Genomic DNA, 26,947 nt, shown 5'->3' on the forward strand with positions numbered 1-26,947 from the left:
CATGAGGCAGGTGAAAATTAGGAAATATTTCTCCCTACATTTCACAGCACGCACACTCCTTTTCAATATGGTGCAAAGGTGTGTGTGGGGAAGGAGAGCAGCAGCTTGCCATATCTAGTATATATGGCTTTGGGCTACTGTCTTCCACTGGCACAACCTAACACAGCAACTTTGGTTGAAGTGCTGTATCGAGCTATTTTTTGTAAATCTACCCATTATGTTTTCTAAGTCAGCAAACCGCTTCACAACACAAAGGAAATATAAAAAGAGGATCCTCCTCTCAGTTCATTCTTCATTGACAGTTAGTGTCAACCAAAAATCTGTACAGCAGCCAGTGGATGAGGGAGGCAGAGATACATGCTCCTTGCAGTACTGATTGCATGAGGTTTGCCAAACCTTTAAAAGTAAACCTAAATAGGAAGTGGTTTTCAGTGCTACTGGTTCTTTGGGTAAAACACAGAAAATGAATGGTGGTGGACGGAGACAGTAGCTAACGCTATTCTGTCATTGCTCCAAATCAGATGGCAATAGACCCACCAGCACACTTCCTCATTGAAAACAATACAGAGACACAAAGATAAGACACGTGAAATAAAATGTTAACAGCAACATGTTTTACAAACGGATACACTTTTTTAGTCATAATGTCTGAGTTTCTGGACTTGCAGGGAACGGATATTCTAGGGGAGTATAAGACAGACTGAGCAAATTTCTGTTTAGACTAATGTGGGGTGGTATGAATTTGGGTATGCTAATGTGTTCACAGGTTATGTATGGTTGTGATAATTTGTAGGTGTATTTTCTCAGTATGTGTCACAAAGGGTGTGTGCATTTGTAAGTACTTGTTAGATATGTGTATGCTCAGGAATTTCTGTTATGTTTGATGTGTGGAGGCTTTGGGACTTAGGGGCCATGCCCCCCTACCTTCTGGCCCTCAAGAAGAGGGTCTATTCATTTTCAAGTCAGGCAGCCAGGAGCTAGACAAGCACTATTTGCTCAGGCTCCTGGCTGCCTAAGCTAAACTTTACTGGGCTGAAGAAGTCCCAGCCCTGTGGGCATGGCCTCTTTAGCCTAGCAAAGATGCCTCAATGTCCTCCCCATCAAGATGAGGGGGAACATCACCGATTGCTTCGGACCTGGGTGCTTACGTTTTGAGCCCTGAAGTGCCCAGGGCCGAATATCAATCAGTGGCACCTCATCAGAAAGTGAGGTGGGGTCAGCAGTCTCACTGACCCCATCCCACTCTGTGACGAGATGGGACTGCCGCCTTTCCTCACTGGCTGACCTAAGGTTAGCCAGTGAGGGAAGGCAGCAGTCCCAACCCCCCTGGGAGCTCCGAGGCAGAGCTGAAGGTAAGTGTGTGTGTGTGTGTGTGTGTGCGTGTGTGTGTGTGTGTGTGTGTGTGTGTTTTTTTTTTTATTAATGTTTTGTGCGCGCTTGTATGTTTGAATATTTGATAATAGGATTGTGAATAGATGTGTGTGTTCGTATGTGTGTGAATGAATGAGTGTGAGTGTGCATGTGTGCCAGTGTGTTCTGTCCACACCCTCCCTCATAAAATTACCCGCTGCCACTGTGTAATTATGAAATAGCTCAAATGCATTCATACATTCCCTGCACACACAGGTTCACATGCACTTTTTTGCGATGTAAAACTCTGTATGTAATGCTTATGCATTGTATGTGATTATCATTTACTGTTTTTTGCGTCTGTAGGTTTGTGGGTATGTGGAAATTGGTAATGTATACTCCCTTACACAGATATAGCCACTCATCGCCAATGTGTGGGGGATTCAAGCACATTGTCATTTGCTTTTATACCATGTGGCTAAGTGTATTTGTAGATGCTAGTCTGCATGTCATACGAAAAGATTTGCCCTCCATTCACCATATAGTGTGTATCTGTGTAAACATGGGGAGTTTCTTTTCCCTTTTTAGATGTAGTGGCGTGTGTATGTTTGTGTGCCCTGCACTCTCATCTGTTTCTCATCATCATTCTTTTCACTGATCTTTTCCTTGCTCTGCTTTGTGATTCCCTGATAAACACCAATTACCTTCTTTTGTCCCCTGTCAGAACCCCAGTCGGAGGGCCATGGGGCAAGCAGGAGCTACTGGGCCCAGCCTTCTGATGTCTGGGGGCCCGACCTACTATGGATCCTAAGCAGCTGGGCCAAGTACCCCTTTATCATTTAACTGTCGGTGGTGGAGCAGTTAAAGGCTTATCAGGGGTGGGGATGGGGCTGGCTGGTAGGTAGACAATAGGAGATGAACACAGGCTGACATCTCAAAATACGTTCAGCAGCAGCAATAAATAATTGTCCAGTCAAATACCTACTTTTATGAAAAGCCGACTATTTATATATGAACACAAACTAGATTATGACATTTGCAAGCAATACACACAGTCTACTGAGGTCAGAACTGTAGTGTTTTATAGGTGGGTCCCAGTCCTGTCTCGCTAGCGGTAGTGGTTATTACCCATTCACTATAGGTGACATTCATGTTAAGCCCTAAGAATAGTCTGAATATTAGGAGTCCCACTCCACCTCTTTATTAAAGGCAAAAGGATTCCAGTGCTCAAGTTTTATCTGTAAATTAGTCTTACCCGCACCAGCAGGATCTGAGGATCCAGAAGGGGCTACGGTCCGGTGTTCTCAAGTTCCTCACACGAGGACATGCGACAGTGGTGGTGGGGGGGAGGTCCTTGATTCTCCATCAATTTTAAGTGTCTTGGGATCCTCCTCCCAGGTAGGAGAGAGTGCAACACTCCTGGTGCTGTTCTTCAGTCACTGCATTGATCAACTCAGGTCACTTTTGCTCCCTCCTTCAGATGACAGTCTTGTCCAGACCATTCTCCTTGCCTGGTCTCAGTGGCCTTCCCTGACATATTGAGTCACCGTCCTCACTATGTACACAGGCTACAACTCGATTGGCAGAGCAACAATCTTCATGGCAGCCCCACCTGGCATATGAGGTTGCGGACTTAGGGCAGTCCATGGGCTAAGGCCCAATTGGAACAGCAGCACTTTTTACGGTGGTTCAACCTGGCATACAGTTCGGAGACTTACAACTTGCACATGAGTGAAGTGAATCACAGCGTTCACGATTCACTTCACAACAGCATTCCTCTGGCATAAAGGAGTCACCAACTTTTTTCTGCACAATGGCAATGACCCGATTGGTGCAGCAGCCACCTTCTGACACCTTGCTACAGGAATCCAATCTGCAGGATCCCCCCTGGACCCCATTCTCTTCAGTGCTGCTCTCTTCCTCACAGGACCCACTGGTCTTGGCAACTAATCATGCACTGGTGCACCAGCTTCCAGGAGTACGTAGTCTTGAAGTCCTTAGATAATGTCCTCTCCCCTAGCTGAGAGACTGACGTGCCTCGGCCCCCAGACCTGGTCAGAGGCAGAAGTCTTGTAGAGCTTCAAAGCTTCTCCTCCTTGCACAGCATGACTGGCTGCTTGGCAGCTGAAGATATTGGGGGCCTTGAGCTCCCCTTATAGTCCATTTATAGTGACACCAAATGTCTTTTGGAGTCTGAGTCTTTGAAGTTTATGTCAGTGACCTGCTTCCTTTTTAAATGCCCTTTCCTCTACAATGGCCTTCCTCCAGAATGCAGTCTGTCACAGCTGGATGTCAGCTACAGTGACATGTGTATCAAAAGGTTACTGCAGGGCCTCAGCCCTACTCTTTGATTCTTTTACCAGCCCAATCTCCTTCCTGAAATGGGCCCAGACACCTTCACAGTGACCTCTCTCTGAGTCAAAAACCACACTATTAAGTGTACTAAAGAGCCTGGCTCTCCCATCCTCCATTGGTTTCCACCTAGCTTACAAGAATGCTGCAATCCACAAATCTGTCTGGGAGGATTCCACAATTGTCTCATGTTCCTCCAATTATCCCTGGGTCTCCAGAAATGGAACCCAGAGTCTTCCATGTATTGTACCATTCACAGGTAAACATGCACCCAGCACATACATATAATATGCTTGCATAGCACTGCATTTTCTCTGTATTGTACCATTCACATGCACACATACACCTAGCACATGTATACCGCACGTGCATTGCACAGCAGAGCACACCACACCAAACTCGTGCAAAGGGTGAAGAGTGAATTAAGCACACAGCAGCAGAACTTTAAATGGCCTCGCACCAATGATACAGCTGAAAACGACCTGTTCACTCCTACTGATCACTGCATGGTATGCTGCCACCACCATGCTTGTGCTGCTTAACTCCTGGTAAAGGTAGTAGCCTTTCACCACTATGAAAGAAGTACTTTGGGTGCCCCTTCTGGTCCAAAAATACAGCAATCTGTGAGACATGCCTATTTCATGGCATACATGCATGATCTCTGTTCACACATGACAACAAAAATCAGCAATAGGGGTCCAGACATCATTACGTTTGGGGCACTCAAGGCAGGGGTGCACAATCAACACCATGTGAGGGACCTTTCTGTCCCAACATCCCGAAAACTGCTATTTTTTGTTTATAAGAGAATAGAAGGCAAAGCTTTCTGAATCTGAATGGGAAAACAGATATTCCCCAGTTCAGACTATTTGGGCAATGTTATTTTATGTTTTTGTCTCTGAGTTGTGTTATCAGTTGGTTTACTAGTTTACCTTTACTGTTGTCAACCGGTCCCGCCATAACAATTTCAAAATTACAAATTAAAAGCATTTAAACACAATAATTTAAAATCTGTGGTAGAATATACAATATCTAATAACGTCTATGGTTAGTCATAGTTCACTTGTGTTCAGACAGTCCTTACGGCACCATGTACAGCTGAAGCTTTTGCAGGATATGGATAGTAATACTCATAACCTTCCCTTATCGCTCATATGACTGTTAAGCTAATAGATTTAGTTGTCCTAAAGCTTACATCCTGCAAATACTTCTTCTATCTGAACTACTTTGGCCCAGTCTACAGTAGATACTTCATTGGTAAGGAACAGAAGTGACCCCAACCATCTCTCCGCTAAAATCTGCTTGCCCAGCTATACTAATGTAATGTTATCAGTTGGAATTTCCCCAGGGACTCAAATGAATACAGTTGGCTTCCCAATACTGAGCAGAAGCAGCTCTGAAGACATGAACTAGATTGATCAGAATTGATATCTCGCCACAGGGGATTCACAAAAGTAATCTTAGATAGTGAGGATGGTCAGTAGGCATGAAAACCCATCAACTCCCTCACAAGAACTCAAAATTAATCAGGAAGAATAATTATTTGCAATTCCATATGGGAGAAGGGTGTCATATTTCATTATTCCATTTACTTTACATATGCCAGTTGCCTGGAAAGTGAATCTTCATTGAGTCTTTAAGCTAAGAGGATTCCAGAACAAGACTTCCATGTCCCTATAATGCCTTAACTGGAGTGCTTTAAATAAAGGACATATTGCTGGTGTCAAGTGATGCAACTATCCAAAATCAATAACTTTGAAGTTCTGTACTGTTATCTACCTGTTCTCAAGTGAAAGCAGAAAGTGTATTGTTTTTGTTTATTTCTTTATATAAAGTGGCTGTTGCTCATAAGTTCATAGGGAAATCCTTCAAAGGATGTACTTACCTGCACCCACAGAAGTGTTGTGTGCTTAATCACATTCATAATCAGATGACGCAAGTAGATCACAATGTGAAATGTCATACGATTTCTGATGGTTTATGTTTTAAGAGGATATGTAATGGACTAAAAAATTCCTCTCATTCCCTCTTTGTGTTTTTTGTCAAGTGACGCAAGTCAAAGGATTTTACGATTTACCTTAGACCCGTGTAGATAGCCTTCGGTCTGGAAGAGCACAGGAAGCAGACAGCCCAGTAGACCCGTGTAGATAGCCTTTGGTCTAGAAGAGCAGAGGTAGCAGGGAGCCCAGCTCAGCATCTCACGCTGTATCATGAAATGGGTCAGTATGAAGACTGCTCTATATTGGTCAGAGGACCTAAGGGGGTGAGTTATTTAGGAAGGCCCCACACTTAGTTCAAAGAAGTCTAGGAATACAACAGTTGTGTAGTAACATCTTTCGACTTCACTAACGTAGAGTATAAAAAGTGAATTATGATGATATTTTGTGTATCAGCACAGATGAATACTAGGAAACTGATAGCAAAAACTATAACTAAAGTTTTCTAAAAGAGCTAACAAAATCCTTCCAATATGGCAAAACGTACAAATTTTACTGCATATTTTTCGCCTGCATGTCTGGATTGAGCACAACCCTCACATTGTCAGGTATTCTGGTCGGCTGGCATATCACTCTAAAGCCCTTTATTTTTTATGTTTTTTAAAATCACTTTATTGTTTTTTTTGTTTTATTTGCAATCTCCAGATCTGGAGCAAAATAAACCAATCTGCATTATCGTAAAGTGAAGTGGTTGATATTCAATATCTTTATCAACATTGCAGTACATGGATTGCGTGTCTTTCAATGTCCTGGACTCGGGAGCAGTAGAGAGCAACAACAGACAACAATGCAGTAATGGTATATAGAAAAAAGTTACGTCTTATCTTGTAACCATATTCAACATCTGCAACATTAAGTAATACCAAACAAAACAGTAACTCCTAAAGTTTCCTGGCTGATGTAGTTGATGATCGCCATACGGGCTATTGTTACAGCAAAAGGTGGGGGACTAATATATTGACATGGAACCCCATTTATCAGTTGACTATAAATGGGGAGAATGGGAAGTGGCGACAGATTGCAGCTCCCTAATCATGGCGGTAGGGCATCTCACTGCGGTACGCATCTAAGGATGCAAAATAGTCATGCAGGGGAACAGTCTAGTCGGTTTCTCATTTTGTTGCAAATGGCTGTGCTGTCGGGGGAGGCGGTTTCATTTGATCAAATAATTTGAATACGTATGTTCCCCTATCATGGTTATGGTTCTCCCTCCCCTAACCCTGCAGTCATGATTCAATGAGCCTGCTTTCGCCAGGGCCCATTTATGTGTTGCTTGGAGCTAGCACTCAAATGTAGGTGGCTGCTGGGGCTTTCCATGCTATGGCAACTAATCTCTTAAACAGAACCAGCGCTAAGTCAACTAGCCTCATGCAATGCTTGGTGTTCCCCCTCTTGTGTGTCATAACTCCTAGTAGACGAAGAAGAGGGTTAAATGGAAGGTGGACATCTATTATTGCAAATGTATGTTCCAACACCTGGGCCCAGGCACATTGCAACACAGACACTCCCAGACCATGTACAGAAATGTAAAATCTGTGTGGCCACATCAGGGGCACGCTGGGGAGGTCATCAGAAACATCTTGCGTAGGCGATGTGGCATAAGGTAGGTTTGGTGCACAAAATTGCACAAATTGAACTGAGTGAATTTTAAGCGGGTGTCTTGTGAGATCCGTTTCCTCCATTCCAGTGCCTTGATCCACTGCTTGGCAGTTAGTTCTGCAGTCAGGCAACTTGCTTTAAGTCAAGAAGTCATGGCCCCCCTCTTGCAATGCTGCATATAGGACGAGACTGCTCATCGGCCCATCCCATGTGTTATAAAGCATTGCAGACCCAGGTGCACTAGTGGCTCAGTCTCTCCTTATGCCCAGGTGGTCCCTATTACGGTCCGAAGTGCAGTGTATGCCAGAAATAGGCCTGCACAATCTCATGGAGTTCCTGGAGTCCCTGGAAGGAACCCAGGCTCCCATCATTGTAGAGATTACCTATGTGGTTAAGTCCCATGTCCTGCCATCCAGAGGGATCATGTGCTGTTCATAAGTTCCTTATGGATGGTATGCACCACAGGAGCAGTTGTGGTGCATAAGGAGTCAATGCACACCTGGGCTAGATATAGCGATTCTTGACCAATTTGGACGTACGGATTTTCAACCGGACATCCAGTTGTGAACAAACATTCTAGTATGTCTGTGCCCCTCAAGTCCGCCTGGACCAGATTTCCTTCCACCGTTGTGTCTCTGGTGAGCCATTGCATGGGCCACTGCAGTTGAGCTGCTGCAAAGTATAGCTCGAGGTCGGGGACGGCGAGGCCCCCTTCTAGCATTGGGTGCTGAAGTATATGAAGCACAACTCTTTTCCTAGTAGGTCCCCAGATCAGTTCCAATTGCAGACTCTTCAGAGTCGTTAAAAAGGAGCTATCCGGTGTCACCGGCAAAGCCCCAAAGAAGTATAGGAGCCTTGGAAGGATCACCATTTTGGCCACTGAGGCTCTGCCCATAGGTGAGAGAGGCAGTCAAATCCAAAAGTTCATGGATTGGTGAATTAATGTCAAGGCCTTAAATGGTAAATGTTAACACCAAAGGTATTGAAAAGTATCCAAGGATGAAGGTAAACGCCCCACTTTCAGCACCATTTGGTATTCCGGTTTGAGTCGGCACAGAGGGAAAATGCAGAATTTGCCCCAGTAGACCCTGAGCCCAGTCAGTGCACCATAGCAGTTGAGCAAATCATAGAAGGCTGGTAGCATGATAGCCTGCTCTCATAAGTATCTGAGCATGTTGTCCGCATATAAGGACACAGTGTGCGAGTTAGGTCTCCCCTTGATACCCCAGTCAAGACTTTTAGCACACAGCAGGGCAGCCAGGGCTCCATAACAAGTGCAAAAAAATACAGGGGATAAAGAACACCCCTGGCGGGTCCCTCTACCTATGGGGAATGATTGTGAGATCTGATGGCCAGTACAGACCCGCATCTGTGGGGTGGTATATAGTAGTTTGAGCCAGCATAAAAATATGGGCCCTTCCCAAACTCCTCAAGAACTTGTAATAACTATGGTCAGCTCAATATGGTGAAAAACGTCTCGAAGTCCAGGGAGACCACCACGGGTGGGTCAGCCCAATCAGTCATTGCATCCATGATGTGGCAAAGGTGCCTGATGTTGTAGAGTGTCGCCATATGGGGCACAAATCCACACTGGTCAGAGTGGACAAGGGAATTGAGTGCCGGGAACAACCTGTTTGCGAGGATCTTACTTAAGATTTTATACTCAATGTTTAACGCTGATAGTGGTTGGTATGAGCTCACTTCCAAGGGATCTCTTCCCGGTTTGGGGAGCACCACTATGAGTGCTTCACACAGAGAGCTTGGTAAAACTCCATGGTGGTGTGCCTCTCGGTACATCTCAACCCGCCGAGGGGTCAAGGCGGTTTGAAAGGTAGCGTAGTAGTCTACCAGGAACCAATCAGTAGCCGGGATCTTGCCACGGACCAGCAGCTGGATAGCCAGATTAACCTCCTCGATCTGAAGTGGGTGCTCCAGATCTGAAAACTGGAGTGGGGACAGTTGGAGAAGTGCAATCACCTTCAAACAATCCTGTATTTGTTTCACAAAAGACTGAGGCATAGGCCCACTGCACCTGTCACTGAAGGGAAATATGTACTTTGTGAGGGTGCACTGGGAAAGGGGTCAGTCCTTTTCACCCCTTGATTCTGGCGTATGCTCTGACATTAAGTAAAACAAAAACCCAAGCACCAGTCACATCATACAACGGGTTACGTTTATACATCCAGATTATATAAACTGAAGAGAAAGACCTCAATATTTAACTTTCATGTGTATCCAAAATCATTCCATTCAGAAGAGTTTCCACTTTTTTAAGGAAAATCCTTTATTCATGATCCACAAACTCCTCCAATAAGTAGTCCATGCATTTCGTCCCATTAAAGGACTTCTTGAGGGCTACAAAAACAATATACATTTAAAAAAATACGTTGCAAAACCCAACAATTTAAATAACACCCATTAAAAAACATCAATAAATGTTACATTATATTGTGAACCGAATGTGAGACAAGTAACAACAAAACGAAAAGCCATATTGTCATATAATTTGAGTACACTTTTGATTTGCATTACATCATTGTTGTACAATCATACCAACAATTGTCAATGTCAAACGCCATAATGCATGTCTGCTTTTGACTCACAAAATAAACCCTCTTGAGAACCCAAATAGTTTGTTTTACCAATAAATCATATGCGCACATTCATAACAATAATCCAATTAGTTATTCGGATAACTTATGTCCCATGGTCTTAATACACTTATTAATATTTATTATCATCAGCATTATTTTAAAGGTTGGATTGACCATACCTTACTCTACATAGGCACAAATTGTCACCAACAACATCAGGAAAATTATACCTTGCAAATGTATGTCCTCACTAATCCCATATCCCGGTTTACGTCCAGCACAGATACCTACAAGTTCTCCAAATATTTGAGATCAAGCATCCCATATTTGTGTTGGGTGGGGTGATGGAGGAGGGCAGTATAAATGCTCATAGTATGTGGCAACCACACTTCATTAATGTCGGCCTATGTTTTTCTCACATGCCCCTCCATATCTCATATGGTACCCCCCAGTGTCCTGGGGGTTTCAGACTTCAGCAACCTTGCTAAATTGCATCCTGGCTTGTCACTATCTGTATGCTGGCGAGCTATAAAGGATTTATAATCTAAGGCACAGAGCTGCTTTACTTTCTCCCAGTACCGGCGATGCAAGCTCGCTAAACTGGGATGTGATTCCTGATGCTTTACTGCCTCAATTTCCATGTCTCGCAAATGTGTCTCCAAATCTACCATCATTCATGTAAGAGTCACCTTGGCTCCCCAGGTTGTGGCAATAAAATGGCTCCTCACAATTACCTTCATGGCATCCCACTTTAGTCCACAGGGCTCCACCAATCCAGCATTTTCTTTGAAAAACCTGGGAATCTGAGTGGCTATTGTACCTTTATAGGACTTGTCTTTCAGGGCTTCTGGTCAGAGTTGCCAAGTTGGGATGGGAGCCCTTCTTACTCCCCACTGGAATGTAATTCTGAGTGGACTGTGGTCCAAGAGGGTTCTACGTAGGTATTCAGAGCTGCATATGAGGGGGTAACAGTCTGCATTCAAAAGAAGTAGTCTAGTCGGGTGTGTACCTGATGGTGCGGAGTTTAATAGGGATAGTCTGCTGCCCGGGGTGTCCCATACACCAAACATGATACAGTTTAGACTGCTAGGACCATCGCTTGAAGTGTCTTGTCACCTGCACCCCCACAGTGCCAGGGAGTGGAGGTAGTGATCGATCTGTGGTGATGTCATGTACACAATTATAATCACCCCCTGCCGTACCCCTGAGACTCTAGCAGCATGGTCGGGGAAATGCGGATCTAAGAACATGCCTTGAGATGTATTGGGTGCTTAAAGGGACACCATGGAGAAGAGGCGTCCATCCAGGGTTCCTTCCAGGAGAACGTAACGGCCTTCCCGCCTTCTCTGTCAAACAGTAGTCTGGTTTTGACAAAAGTCACTTCTGCGACTATCCAGAGGGGAAGCCACGGGCATAAGGTGAGTAACCACATGCTTCTGCCTGGGAGACTCCCGCAGCTTGTCAACAGGCCTAGTGGAGCTCCCGCAGCTGAGATCCAGTGGCAACACTCAGGGACCGCTCGCCCCGAAGTCACAGGGCTTCTTCAGACGCCCCTGAGCCTCCAGTCTCCCTCGCAGCCATCCAATGGCAGGCCTTTGCTCCCCGCCGATCTCAGCGCCTAGGCCGCACCACAGTTCCGCCAGGCCTTGGGCAGCACCCGGCAGCGGACCGCACCTCATGGGACTCAATAACATGACAAACCGTAGCCAGATGTCACAGACCGGGGTCCGGTGCACATTCCAGCTGGGTGTTGGCACTGGATGTACTCATATTGCACAAGATTACTTTCGGGCTGGCTGCAGAGCTTGTTTCTATGCGTCCGACGCAGCTGCCATCTTGGTCATGCCCCCTCTAATGCCCTTTATATAGATTTCTGGCATAGAATAGTCCTATCAAGTTTGCAGCTAAAAAAATAGTTTTTATATAGTATTTCACTGAATGAAATCATGTTAACTGTCTTTTCTTGCTTCTCAGTCTGCATGGGAATGCAGCATGCAAAATGTACTTGTGTAAGGCAATGAGAACATGCTGCGTCAATTGTGTATGTTGTAGGGCACAGTGCAGGCCTGTAAATGTTACTGCTTAATAAAATTATTTGTAGTATTAACCCATATATAGATCTCGAGAACTGATGAGTTCTCCCAGGTGTCTGCCTCTCACTGTTGTCTCTCCATCATACTCGTGCCTGTGAAGAGAAGCATCCCTCCCTCCCAGCAAAGACATGGCAGCACCCTGCCATCAAGGGGCATGTTGTAAAGTATTGTGTCATTGCGATAAAATAACGGGGAAAACACTGAACGGAAATTTGGCCAGATTTTTAGCAAAAAAATTATCTGCCGCCTCATGGCAAAGATCTCATACTCTTCACTGGGGACTAATGGGCACATTTCCTCGTTTTTCACGCAATGCGGTGCTTGAAAGGAAGCAAGCAGAAATGCTCCATATTTACAATGACATGGAGCATTCCTGCTCCCTACTTTTGCTGGTGCACTCTGTTCTGTGTAGAACCAATGCAGGCCCCCTTGTTCTATAGTGTAAGGATTGTTTTTGTGCAAGAAGGAATATATTCCTGCACAAAAACAATACTTAGAGGCATATTCCTCTTTCTATGCATTCTGCATAATGCAGATATTTCTCCTTGTTACGCCTCTGGTGGGTAGGTGCAAAATTTTGTTGCAAACCCAAGTTTAAAAGTCTTTATAAAGCTGGGTTTGCATCAAAATACATGGGTAAATGCATGGGAATGTTCATGCTCTGCCCATATAACACCTACCTGATGCAAAGTAATCTAAGCCAGCTCTTAGTGCTGCTTTGCATTACTTTGCATTTAGTAAACCATTGAAAGTGACTTTGCATGGCTTTGCCCAGACTGTCCCACAAAAGTGATGTAACCCCTAACACAAAATCATTATAAATCTGAGACAATTTTTTCTTAAATACCCCTGCCCTTTTCCATAAATCCCAAAAGCCCTTTGCCACTTAAAAGTCCCAAAATCGTGACATAATAATGTAGCTTGAGAGCAACCAAAGTTTAAATACCACTATATCGAATAGCCATCCAATATGATGTAAGTTTAGAGATGCTACGGGTTTATGATTGCAGGCCTTACTAAGTGTTCCTTATAAAAACTCTGTAAATTGCAATATAATAAACTATTTCATCATTTTAAAATACTGTTTACTAATGTGCTACATGCAGTAGAATAAAAAGATAAGGAGGAAGGTGGAAATGCTTGATTGCTGTGTGCGATTATAAATATTGCATCATGGTTCCATAACAATAATAAGGAGAACTGGTAGGTAATGAGACTTGCTCTAGGGACCCATTATACCGCAGAAGCCTAGAAGCGAAGGGCAGAACACATGTACAGTAGAACATAATTATTCCCTTGCTTCAGTAGAAAAATCCCATACAATGTAACTTAACTTAAGGGATGTGATTAACAAGAAGGTATATAGCTGGATGTATGCTTTGAAGGATGCCACAAATTACGTCAGATCTCAAGTCCCTATTTAATCCCCATCATAATACTTTCCTCTTTTTTCTGCTGGCCCCTTCAGATGAGCCCCTTCTGGTTGAAATGAAGTACACCCAGAGGAAGGGTACTTCTTTACCCTCATTGCTACCTGAACTTCAACAAAATATGTCGATTAAAAATATTTTTTTTAACTTATTTGAAGAAGAATACAGACATTGCACAAATTAATTTTGGAAAGAGACAATAGTGAAAAGTAAAAAAAAAAAAAAAAACACAGACCTTTTCTAAAGTAGTGTAATACAATGATCACCTTCTCTTCTTCCCACCGTTCTTCATTCCTAGAATTTTACACATTTTGAGAAGCTCACACTTCTGAAAAAAGATGATAGGATAAAGGTATGGTGGGTGGATTACAAGTATAAAGTTTCCCTATAGCTGATTTAAAAAGTATCCGCACTAGAAGGTGCATTTAAACGAGGATGCAAACAGTAAAAACAAGTGCAAACCCGATTCCCACTCATTCTAGCTGGAAAACTGCAGGTTGTATGCAGTTCTACTTTATTACTGACAGAATAAAATTACATGAAATGACCCATCATCAATAGCAGATTTCTGGAGGTACTTGTGATCGGAAGTATGCAGTAAGTAAGCTAATGCTGTTTCCCATTTTCAACTAGTTAACAATGATCTTTGTTAAGAGTCAAAAGTGTGCAATATACAGTCGCAGCTCACTTCAGACTTCCTAGCCTTTTACAAACAATCACAGGAATATTTTAGGTGGCAATTCTGCTGCCATAAAAGTGCGGTAACTCAGTATGATTGTGTAACACAATTGAGTCTAAGATATCCATTGCACAATATCGTCAAGGTAAGTAGATATGGAGTTAGAGCAGTAATTCTACACTACACTACATATGTGTACCTTTACAATAGTGCACAAGTCGATATCTTGCAGTCTTTATTGTTGCCAATCAATACTTTTGAATTCAATACTTGAAATAAAACATGGTGGAAACTATCAGGAAGGGAATAGAAGTACCCACAAACGTACTTTTGTGATTGACTAGTCCACAAATGGCCACAATCTTCTATTCATCCTTAAACTTGTGAATGTGACACTTCTGTAATTGATGGCAGCATTTAACCTGGTTAACTCAGGAATTGTTTTTTTTTTTTTTTTTTGAGATTGCAACCTAGATTTTTCGCTTAAATTAAGCCAAGTTAATGATATTGGTTGATGACTATTTTGTAATGCTCTCAAAGAGAAGTAGTAAAGAAACTTACTGTGACTGAAGAGCCTCTTTCAAGAAAAAAGATCCATTATATCTCCAAGGAGATGAAAAATAAAACTTTTCACAACTTTATTGGCATAAACAGATAAATGAACTGGTGTAATACAATGGAGGTCTGTGCAAGAGGAGCTCCATAGTTCAATTCAAACGACATATCATTTTAGCAAAACTAACATAGAAATACACATACAAAAAGGTATTTATTTTTGCTTTCTTGTAAAGGTTACTCCGCCACAGAAGATCAGTCTGCTGTCTATATGAACAGCAGAAATGCATGGCATAACTAGGAACAAGAACATAAGTGATAAATAAGTGTGACAAACAGACAGATATCTAGGTTGTACAGCATAACAGAACAGAATGAACTCTGAACTTGGAGGAGGAAAATGGACATAAGACTCTCAAGGAGAAACATTGTAATAGGCAGGTTGGAACAGACTGGGAAGATTAAGGTGGAAGGAGAGGGAGGAATGAGTGAACAGGTGTTATGGGGCTAGAGTAGATAGTTGTGGGTAAGCTGAAACATATACAGGCCTCATGGATACATTAGGTATCCATGAGGCAAGCAATTGAATTTAAAGTGAGGATAATAGAATAGAAATCCAAGGTGAAATTAAAGTTGAGGTAGAAGGGGGGGGGAGTGGGAAGGTGTTCATAGAATAATAACTTTGAGCTTTATAATTGATTTCATCATTCAACAGAAAGGGCCTTATTATGAGTGTGGCGGTCTGGACCACCGTCAATGTGCCGGTCCGACCACTACATTACATCTTGGATCCCAGCGGTCTGGCAGTGGCGGAGATCCTAATCTGCCAGGGCAGCGCTGCCGTAGGGATTATGACCTTGTTCTCCGGTAGCGGTTTCATGACTGTAGCACCATTATGAAAAGGCTAGCAGAGAACAGGTGCACTTGGCATGGCCAATGCAGGGCCCCCCTGGCTAGCACCATCAGAATGGTGTCTGCTTTACAGATAGTGAACCTTGCAAGGGTGCTGGTGCACCCTGCAGGTAACAACATTGCCATTGGCTCGATTACGAGCCGGAGACAATGCTGTAGCCTGTTACCCGCTAGGACAACGGGTGGAAACTTAGGTTTCCTCCCACCGACCTAGCAGGAAACCCATAATACCGACGGTGGGGAGGTTGCTGCATGGGCGGATGGCCACCCAATCAAGAGTTTGGCGGACAGAGTTTTCAATCCGTCAAACTCATAATAGGGCCTAAAGTGTTGATAGCACTTATAAATAAACCAAGCTCAAATAAATGCAATAAATGCATCTTATTTATCATTCTTTTACTGTGATTTAATTTCTTACACAATGTGATTTTCATTTCTAGTCTATACTTGACCATGCCACTCATGAATGGGGAGTCAAAGTAGATCGTGTGGAAATCAGAGATGTTCGTCTTCCCATGCAGATGCAGAGGGCTATGGCTGCGGAAGCAGAAGCTACTCGTGAGGCCCGAGCAAAGGTAAAAGTCTTAGCATCATAGCATGAGGCTAATGTCTCATTTGGTTGGTGACTTACAACTAGTAATGTACACTTGAGCCATTTTAAATGTTATGGTGTACGGGGGTGTGGAATTTCTATTGCCTGATGCCTAGGACAAATATTAATGTTTATTTTGTCCCCTGAATAAGTAGGGTTACATCCATCCTGCACAAACCCCTTAGCTTCCAGTTTACAGGGCCACAGAATGGTTAGGAGAACAAGAACTGCCTGCTACTAAGTCAAAATATGCATTAACTTATATGACATTGAAAATGGTACATCGGGTTCAGCAATGCAAATTCTTTACTATTAGGGAAAGCAGTCCTAGGACATGCAGTGAGCTAAGCTGCAAGTAAGTTACCTTGCATTGTTGGCAGTTGTTTTAATATAAAAAAGTACGAGTTTGTAAAATACCACAGTTACGTGGCTACTTATAATATTATAATGCTCCCAGATGCTCTTTATTATATGCAGATACACGCAGAAGAATGGAAAAATGTTGGTGGTTTTATTTTGAAAACAGTGTAGCCAAACATATTTGCAATTAAAAAAAAATATACAAAGGCTGCAGATGGTTTTGTTAAATGAGCAAACAATGTGTTTGCTTCAAAAATGAAAGGTACCAAAGAAATATTTGCAACTTGAAAAAAACACAGGGGTTATGACTGGGAGACAATCAAAGTCGTGATCAGAGGGATTTGCTTAAGACCTCATATGTGTTAGACAACAGTTAGAACAGGACCTATCTCAGAAGGAACTCCAGCTACTAGACATGGAAAAAACACTTCATGTCCGACCGCAGAGACTCTGGTTATGGCAGCAAACCTGTAAAGATCTTTTGGATGACTGGAGTAGATTGGAGAAACACAGTCACATGGCATACTGGCAGCGATTGCACGCAAAGGGGGACAAAACTGGGGCAATTGCTGGCACAACTGCTTAAACAACAGGAGGCCCCGGATACAGTGTTTTCTACAGGACCAGTCTGGAACGCTTGTTGACTCCCAATCTTTAATTAACAAGGTGTTCTGAGCCCATCTCTACACCACCTAGGGAGGAGGTTGTGTAAGACCTGGCCATTATGGGAGGGAATTCCTTGATGGAATGAACCTTCTCAGGTTGAGTGATGAGGATGGGACTGCTGTGGATGATCATATTACTAAGGAGGAACTGCAGGCAGCATTATAGCAACTAAAACCTTCAAACCTTCGGAGAGGGGTCTGATCTCTTTGCTAATTGTTCACAAATCCCAACTGTTGCCGATTAGTAACTTGGTGGGCTGCAGTCGGAGTTGCTCCCAGTGCTGGGACTCCTGTGAGGTGTGAGATATCTTGGGGTCCAGATTGCCCACACAAAAAAAAAATTCTTGATCTTAGCATTGGAAGAGTGCCAGAAGGTTTAAGAGTATCAACTCGCTTCTGGCGAGATCTCCCTTTATCACTGATGGGTAAAGCGGCAATCGTTAAAATGGTGGTGCTTCCCTGATATTTATATACCCTACAAAACACAATGTATGAGATACCCTGGAGATAGTTTGTGGCGATAGATAGCCTAACTACTGAATTGCTTGGAGGCCATAATATGAAAAGCATAGGACTCTCTATGCTTAAACAGACATGGGAGCGGGAAGGAATTGAAATCCCCAGTGTGGAGATATGCCGCTCAGGGCACTGCAACCATTTGTGAGAATACCTGAGAAGATGCAAGAGAATATTTTATTCTGGTCCCTTGGCAATATCCACAATATGCTAAAATATCGGCGACAACATGAGAGATATGGCCTTGTTTTCCAGAGGAACCAATATCCTAACAGACATTGGCTGTATTGGTTGCATTGGTTGGGGCACGCAAACTGATCTCACACCATTAAGATGCCCTTGAGAGCGAACCGGACAAAAATTATGCTTAAGGCACAGGAGAAATGGGAGGACACACTGGGCGAGATGCTCACCACTCAAGAATTGGAATGGGTCCATGAAGGGGCTCGCACTTTGAGGCCTAATGCATGCTTTAAGCTGATATAGCACACCTTTACACACTAGGCATACCTTGCACCTACTACTTTATGGAAGATATATGCCACTTTCTCATCCCAGTGTGTTAGATTTGGTTCCCCTGTGGTGGACTTTGTGCATGTGGTGTGGCAGTGTTCTGTGATTGTGCTCTACCGGAAAATAGTGTTGGAGAATTTAAATAAGGTGACTGGATGGGAAGTACCGCATACTCCACAGATGGTACTATTGGGGCTCATCCCAACCCCAGCGAAAAAGAAACTCAACCACCTCTTTCTTCTGTTGGGCCTCCTGTTGGCAAAAAGGCGCATCGCCATTAAAGGGATAAGTATACAACCCCGCTGCTCCTCTGATTGGCTCAGAGATATGTTTAAAGTGGACAGTGGCAGAGGAAATCAGAATGAAGCTTGTGAGGAGAGATGACCAATTGGAACATGATTTAGCTGCATGAGAATCGATGTTGACAGAGCTACATGATGAAGAAAGGGCAGGAGTGGCTGAGGTGGATCTCTGGGAGAAACGAGTGCGAGGTTGTAAGTTTGTATGAATAATGCTGGAAAGATGATACATGCCTTCAATGTCTGAACTACACATCTGATTGAGCTGTGAACCAACGAACACACATTCTTGGATTGCAGACTCACTGCACAGTTGATGTCCCAATTGTTTCTTTATGAGTAACATGAATACAATATAAATGTATATCCTGCAATAGCTAAGCAGCATTAGGGGTGGGGGTGACTGGGCTCCTGTTTGTTTATCAAGTAGTGTGGTAACACTTGGCTGTATTATTATATATTGCATCAATGGGGTTTCGATGTAGAATATTGCTTCTGCAAAAACAAATAAAGAAACGTAAAAAAAAAAAACTTGAAAAACAGATAAAGGTTATGGGCAGTGTGGAAAACTAGCGTGTAATTTTTGTAACAATAAAATGTGTGCTAGTAATTCAAGGATACAACAATTGAATGTAAATCAACACTTTACACGTGTCAAACACATGCTAGAATAAAAAGTTGATTGTGCAGTGTATATGCAGGGTTTTATGTTTTGATTTCACCATGTGTGCACTGCACAATCAACTTTTTCTTCTAGCATCCAATCAGCATATTTGCACTGTTGATTCACATTTGATCGTTCTATCTTTGAATTACTAGATCTACTTTTACTTGGTTCTCTCCGTTTCGAAAATACACAGTGTCATCCCTATTCATGCTATGTAATGAGTCCTGAGAGGGCCTCATTTAATTATTAAAATGGAGACCAAAACATCAACACATGTTCCACTTCTTGTTTCGTCACTAAAGATATACTCCCCAGTCATCTATAATCTTCTCAAGTCTTCAGTTTGGTGATTGGTTTAATAACTCTTTTGTGCAAGAATGGATCTGGTGTTTACGTGTCTTACTCTAATGGACTTTTCTAGATCCCGATCTGCTGTATAGGACATGTATGCACTGGTTGATTGAACACTGTACCCTCTCATTATATATAGTTTTCACTTATTTTTTTGAATTATTGAGTTTATCGTATTTTTTTAGAAAATATTTGTATATTAAAACTTATTACGTGTAAGATTGCTTTAGAATAATTAATCTCTTCAGTACTTTAAATGATATATATCTTGACACAATTGTTAGCCAGATGTGTGACTTTCACAACCTTATAGTTAGGTGTTTGCACAAAAGTTGTTGGAAAATGGGTTATTGGTAAGGGCAGGTAGGTACCTACACCTAGCAATAGGCCACTAAGGTCCAGTTAGGTCTCAGTAAATTAAACCCAGCTCAACCCTTGGTAGCTTGGCAACGAGCATCAAGGCTTAACTTAGGAGACAGAGTGTAAAGCATTCAAATATCACAAAACAGTAATTAAATAAAACACAGGAAACAGTTTAAAAATCCAAAACCAATTTATAAAAATAGATTATATTTTTATCTTTAAAATTACACCAAAACAAATAAAATCAGATAAGGGGAACCGGAGATATGAATTTTTAAAGAATTTTTTTTTTTTTTAGCGCCTAGAAACAAAAAGCGGCAATCGGGTCATCTGGTTGCACCTCGACCGGGGCAAAGTCAAAGTTTCAGGCCGACCGCGATGGAGCCCTGCTCGGCTACAGGCCGCGTGAGGCCTCGGTTAAAATGTTACCTTCACACTTAGTTTTTTTTTTTTAAAGAATTTCTTTACCGGGATGAAAAAGCAAATCAGGCCGGGTCGCAGTTTAAGCAAGCCGGCTAGAGTTGCCGCGGCGGGTCGGTCCCTCTATGGAGCTTTTTTTACAAAAGTTGTCCAAACTTCTCGAAACATCTGGGGCTTCTCCCAGATGTCCTTTTAAGGTTCTTTTGGGGTCCACAGCTCACCCCAAGGGTCCAGAAGTTCTGAGATGGTCCTTGGGGGGGTGCGGACTACAACTCCCAGAATGCACCTGGCGCAAACTCCTTTTTGGCCACTGGACAGTGGTCAGCTGGTCGCTTTCTTCAGGAGTTGGTGCAGGGGACTCTGGATAGCAATTGTTCACCTGTAGCAAACAGGGAGTCCCTCCTTGAACCAGTTGAAGCCAGGCAAAGTCCTTCTTGTGGTGAAGCCCAAGTGTGCAGCTGGTGCAGTCCTTCTGAGTGCAGGTTCCAGGTGCAGGCCAGGGGTCCAACAAGGCAGTCCTCCTTCTTCTGTTGTTCTTCCTTGTTGGATGTGGTAGGGAACTGAGGTGTGGGTGCAGGTCTGCCAGTTTTATCCTTGCTCCTGGGTGAAAAACAGGGGGGTCCTGGTTCTCCAATCAGGTGCAGGGTCCTTCCCCCTGTGATGACCACTTCCTGGGAAGTGTGGCAAAAAACAATCCCAGGAGGCAACATTCTCTAAAAATCCATCATGGCTGAATCTGATTTTTGGAGGTTACATCTGGCTGAGCCCACCCACTGGTGTGACTAAAAATCATAAACACACCCCTCTCCTGCCCTCGCCTAATCTAATCAAGGGGGCACCTAGTTGTCTGGGGTTGCAGGATGTGGGGGTGTTGCTGGTTGCTCCAAATGTCCTTCTCTGCCTTTGAAGACCAGTTTGGTAGCCCTTCCCCTCCCTGCCTCACCATCTGCTGAGGGGAGATTCCCTCCCACAGGCACATTCCTTTGTGTGAAGCCAGGCCACTTCACACCTCATCAAGGCAGCTTGGCTAAGCTGCTCAAGGCTGGCCAATCCGAGCACAGTAGCAAAAACACTGCAGGGCTGAAATTGGCAACTTTTCAGGTAAAGTTTAAAACTCTTTACCTGAACAAGTTATATTAAATCCCACAACTGGAAGTTGTGGGATTTATTACAACGATTAATTTGATACCAAACTCTTGGTATGCATCATTTAAGGAGACTTTAAAAATTAAAATAAAGTCTCCCCATTCTAGCCTATGAAGGCCATTTTCTACAATGAGGGAAAAACGAATTTGGCTGTTTTTACCTCACCAGGGCTTATAAAACTATTTTTATACAGTCCCTGCTTATAGTTACACGGCACCCAGCCCTAGGGGCACATAGGGCACACCTTAGTGGTGGCTTATATGTAAAAATAAGGTAGTTTAAGACTTTGGAACTACTTTTCATTACAAAGTCGAATTTGCATATAACTTTAATTTAAAAGCAGCCAGCAAGGCAGGCCTGCCTTTAAAATGACACTGGGCAACTCAGCAGTGCACCTATGTGTGCACCACCTATGCTGTGGTCCCTAAACCTACATGCCCTACCACATACTAGGGACTTATAGGTAGGTTAACTTAGCCAATTATAATTAACCTAATTTGCATATCCATTTTACACAGAGCACAGGCCCTGGGACTGGTTAGCAGTACCCAGGGCAACATCAGAGTCAGGAAAACACCAGCAAAAAGTGGAAAATGGGGGCAAAAAGTTAGGGGGCCTCTGCAATCAGCCCTGTTTTCCCACACAAGCCCCCCCCCCCCCCCAGCCCACATGCCCAGGAGACTCAGCCCAACCCTGGGAGAGTCTTCCTGGCTTGTTAGGCGAGGAAGACAGTGAAGAAAACTGGCTGTCCCTTTGCAGGGCCTACTCTGCCTTACATCCTCCTGTCATGGTCACTCCCTCTGGGTAGTGAAGCCATCCCAACAGTGAAAGGACCCATCTCAAACTGAAACTTCCCTCTAAGGGGGTCTTCCTCCTCTCTCTCTGCCAACTTGGGTAGTGAGGTGCCCACCTCCCCTACTCCTAACTTTGCTAGGGCAACACCTAGCTTACCCAAAGAGGTCACCCAACACTTGAGCAACCCCACCATGACCAACAGGGTCAGCGGGCCTACTTTGCTATTGGCCCTGGGGTCTGCCTCCCAGGCCAAGTACCGTGCTGCCAGGAAGGCTAGCACCCAGCAGAGGCTACTGACAGCTGTCAGTACCCAGAACCACACCCTAAGCTCTCCACTGACAGGTGGCTGAGCTGCATTAGGGGCAACTGTGGGGTTCTGGCACCCCTCTTGCTGTCTAGAGTGGGGGGCTACCACCTCCTGTGGCAGGCACCCTCCTTCCACTCTCCCTTCTGTCAGTGCAGGGGCAACACCTTGCATCTGGACAGCTGCCTGACTACTCAGGACTTCCTTGGGGTCAGGTGAGGCCTCACCAGTGCCAACTCTGGGCTCCCCCCCTACTGGGGCAGAAGGCTTTTGGCTCCCTGGAACTCTCTTTAAGAGTGGCCTATCCTTCCTTTTCTTCTTTCCTTTTCTTGTGGACCCCTGTCTCCTAACTGTAGGGACTGAATCCGCCACATCTGGGACCAGACTCACCTCTGGGAGGTCATTACCCAGGATACAATCTAGGGGGAGGTCAGCACTGACTACCACCCTAAACCAGTCAAGGATACCCTCCCTATCTAGGGGCACTATGGCTACAGGTTTGGAGGTGACCTCCCCTGTGGCTATCCTGACTTTCCTTGTCTCTCCTGGGACATACATGTCTGGGGTCACTAACCGGTCACTCACTATAGTATGACTGGCACAGGTGTCTCTCAGGCCAGTGGTAGGGATCCCATTCACCTGAATGGGGTGGAAGTGCCTACTCCCACCCTCAGGGATCACCAGCTTACCATCTGGACCTGTCTCCCAGCTCAATGCTAGGAGGACCTCATCATCTGAGGAGTCCTCCTCCATGGCTACACTGGACAGCCCAGTGCTAACCATCTTCTTTGGACAGGCTGCATCTCCTCTGAAGTGACCTGTCTGTTGACAGTCAAAGCAAGCCTTACTGTCCAAGAGCTTTTTTAACCCTGGGTCTCCCTGTCTCTGCTTGTCAGAGTGGGAGTGGGATTTACTCTCCTCCTTCTTAGGGTTCTGGGGCACAGAGGGAGTCTCTGTGGTGGGCTTACCACCTCCCTCCTTAGGTTTTTGGGGACCTGACCCCCCCTTCTCAGAGTCTCCCCCCTGGGACTTGACAACCACCCTGGTTCTCAACCACTCATCAGCTGCCTCCCCTAGCTCTCTAGGGTTGGTCTGCTTAGAGTCCACTAGATGCTGGCGTAACCTTTCTTGGGTACAATTGGTCAAGATGTGCTCTCTCATGATCAGATTGTATAACCCCTCATAAGTATTTACTTTGTTACCAATAATCCAGCCCTCTAGTGCCATAAGTGAGGTGTCTACAAAGTCAACCCAAGACTGGGTACTGACCTTCTGGGTGTCCCTGAACTTCATTCTATATTGCTCTGGGGTTAGACCAAACTTCTTGGTTAAGCACCTCTTTATACTAGGGTATGAATCTGCCTCCTCCCCCCTTAAGGTCAGAAGCCTATCCCTCCCTGAGTTGGGGACCAACTCCCTCAAAAGGGAACCCCAGTATTGAGGCCTAACCCTTCTCATTTGGAGTGCCCTCTCAAAGGCCTCCAACCACTTGTCTATATCATCCCCCTCTACATAAGCAGGAACCACTCCCTTGGGTAATCTGGGGCAAACCCCCCCCCCCCCCCCCCCACCCATGGACACCTCAACTTCTCTGTCGCTGCCACCATCTCTTTTCTCTCTCTTTGCCCACTTTTTCTTTTCTAGGGCCAGCTTCTCTGCCTCCAAAGCTATGAATGCTAGCTGGGCCTCCAGCTCTCTTTCTCTGAGGGACAGGTTCTCTCCTCCTGAAGGGACCCCCTTCCCCCAACTAGCTTTGGATCTGCCCCTAGTGACTGTATGTAATGAGGACTGGTCTTCCTCATCCTCACTTAGGCTCAGATGCCCTCCCTCCCCTGAGTGGTTAGAGCTAGCATCCTCTCCTACTTCTCCCTCCTCTGGAGCTTCTTCTGAGTCTACCTCTTGGGCCTCAGCCCATGCTGTCAGGGATTTGATCAGGACATGCTTCCTGAGGTCAGTGGTTGCAGGCAACCCACTTTCAGTACACAACCCCCTAAGCTGGACTACTGTCAGTGTGGGTAGGCTAGCCAGAGCAAGCTCCATGGTTCCCTGGTTTTGTGTCAACAAAAACTTTTTGCAAAAATTGGAAACAAGAATTTAGAAAAATCACAAAAATTCAATTATTGAAATTAATCCAAATTAAAAACAATTTTTGCACTAGGACAATTTAAAGGATTTTTAATTTGTTTTACTTAAAACTGTAACGTGATACTGAACACAAGTACAGGGTCCCACCACTGCTCACAAAAAATGTTGGAAAATGGGTTATTGGTAAGGGCAGGTAGGTACCTACACCTAGCAATAGGCCACGAAGGTCCAGTTAGGTCTCAGTAAATTAAACCCAGCTCAACCCTTGGTAGCTTGGCAACGAGCGTCGAGGCTTAACTTAGGAGACAGAGTGTAAAGCATTCAAATATCACAAAACAGTAATTAAATAAAACACAGGAAACAGTTTAAAAATTTAAAAATCCAAAACCAATTTATACAAATAGATTATATTTTTATCTTTAAAATGACACCAACACGAATAAAATCAGATAAGGGGAACCGGAGATATGAATTTTTAAAGATTTTTTTAGCGCCTAGAAACAAAAAGCGGCAATCGGGTCATCTGGTTGCACCTCGACCGGGGCAAAGTCAAAGTTTCAGGCCGACCGCGATGGAGCCCTGCTCGGCTACAGGCCGCGTGAGGCCTCGGTTAAAATGTTACCTTCACACTTAGTTTTTTGTTTTTTTTGAAGATTTTCTTTACCGGGACGAACCAGCAAATCAGGCCGGGTCGCGGTTGAGGCAAGCCGGCTAGAGTCGCCGCAGTGGGTCGGTCCCTCTATGGAGCTTTTTTACAAAAGTTGTCCAGACTTCTCCAAACTTCTGGGGCTTCTCCCAGATGTCCTTTTAAGGTTCTTTTGGGGTCCACAGCTCACCCCAAGGGTCCAGAAGTTCTGAGATGGCCCTTGGGGGGGTGCGGACTACAACTCCCAGAATGCACCTGGCGCAAACTCCTTTTTGGCCACTGGACAGTGGTCTGCTGGTCGCTTTCTTCAGGAGTTGGTGCAGGGGACTCTGGATAGCAATTTTTCACCTGTAGCAAACAGGGAGTCCCTCCTTGAACCAGTTGAAGCCAGGCAAAGTCCTTCTTGTGGTGAAGCCCAAGTGTGCAGCTGGTGCAGTCCTTCTGAGTGCAGGTTCCAGGTGCAGGCCAGGGGTCCAGCAGGGCAGTCCTTCTTCTTCTGTTGTTCTTCCTTGTTGGATGTGGTAGGGAACTGAGGTGTGGGTGCAGGTCTGCCAGTTTTATCCTTGCTCCTGGGTGAAAAGCAGGGGGGTCCTGGTTCTCCAATCAGGTGCAGGGTCCTTCCCCCTGTGATGACCACTTCCTGGGAAGTGTGGCAAAAAACAATCCCAGGAGGCAACATTCTCTAAAAATCCATCATGGCTGAATCTGATTTTTGGAGGTTACATCTGGCTGAGCCCACCCACTGGTGTGACTAAAAATCATAAACACACCCCTCTCCTGCCATCTCCTAATCTAATAAAGGGGGCACCTAGTTGTCTGCGGTTGCAGGGTGTAGGGGTGTGGCTGGTTGCTCCAAATGTCCTTCTTTGCCTTTGAAGACCAGTTTGGCAGCCCTCCCCTTCCTGCCTCACCATCTGCTGAGGGGAAGATTCCCTCCCACAGGACATTCCTTTGTGTGAAGCCAGGCCACTTCACACCTCATCAGGGCAGCTTGGCTAAGCTGCTCAAGGCTGGCCAATCAGAGCACAGCAGCAAAAACACTGCAGGGCTGAAATTGGCAACTTTTCAGGTTAAGTTTAAAACTCTTTACCTGAACAAGTTATATTAAATCCAACAACTGGAAGTTGTGGGATTTATTACAACAATTAATTTGATACCAAACTCTTGGTATGCATCATTTAAGGAGACTTTAAAAATTAAAATAAAGTCTCCCCATTCTAGCCTATGAAGGCCATTTACTACAATGAGGGAAAAACAAATTTGGCTGTTTTTACCTCACCAGGGCTTATAAAACTATTTTTATAAAGTCCCTGCTTATAGTTACACGGCACCCAGCCCTAGGGGCACATAGGGCCCACCTTAGGGGTGACTTATATGTAAAAATAAGGTAGTTTAAGACTTTGGAACTACTTTTAATTCCAAAGTCGAATTTGCATATAACTTTAATTTAAAAGGAGCCAGCAAGGCAGGCCTGCCTTTAGAATGACACTGGGCACCTCAGCAGTGCACCTATGTGTGCACCACCTATGCTGTGGTCCCTAAACCTACATACTTGGGACTTATAGGTAGGTTAACTTTGCCAATTATAATTAGCCTAATTTGCATATCCATTTTACACAGAGCACAGGCCCTGGGACTGGTTAGCAGTACCCAGGGCACCATCA

The 26,947-nt window shown here is 44.4% G+C and overlaps 1 protein-coding gene across 2 annotated transcripts in view; it reads left to right on the top strand.

Annotated features, from left to right (window-relative positions):
- STOML3 (stomatin like 3) overlaps nt 1–26,947 on the top strand; it is a 129,898-nt gene that overhangs the window by 84,346 nt on the left and 18,605 nt on the right. For both annotated transcript variants that reach the window (XM_069205488.1, XM_069205489.1), the window contains exon 7: nt 16,002–16,136. In XM_069205488.1, the coding sequence (XP_069061589.1) occupies nt 16,002–16,136 (135 nt within the window). The remainder of the gene's footprint in view (nt 1–16,001; nt 16,137–26,947) is intronic.

The sequence above is a fragment of the Pleurodeles waltl genome, chromosome 8 (genome assembly GCF_031143425.1).
Source record: "Pleurodeles waltl isolate 20211129_DDA chromosome 8, aPleWal1.hap1.20221129, whole genome shotgun sequence".
Taxonomy (NCBI): domain Eukaryota; kingdom Metazoa; phylum Chordata; class Amphibia; order Caudata; family Salamandridae; genus Pleurodeles; species Pleurodeles waltl.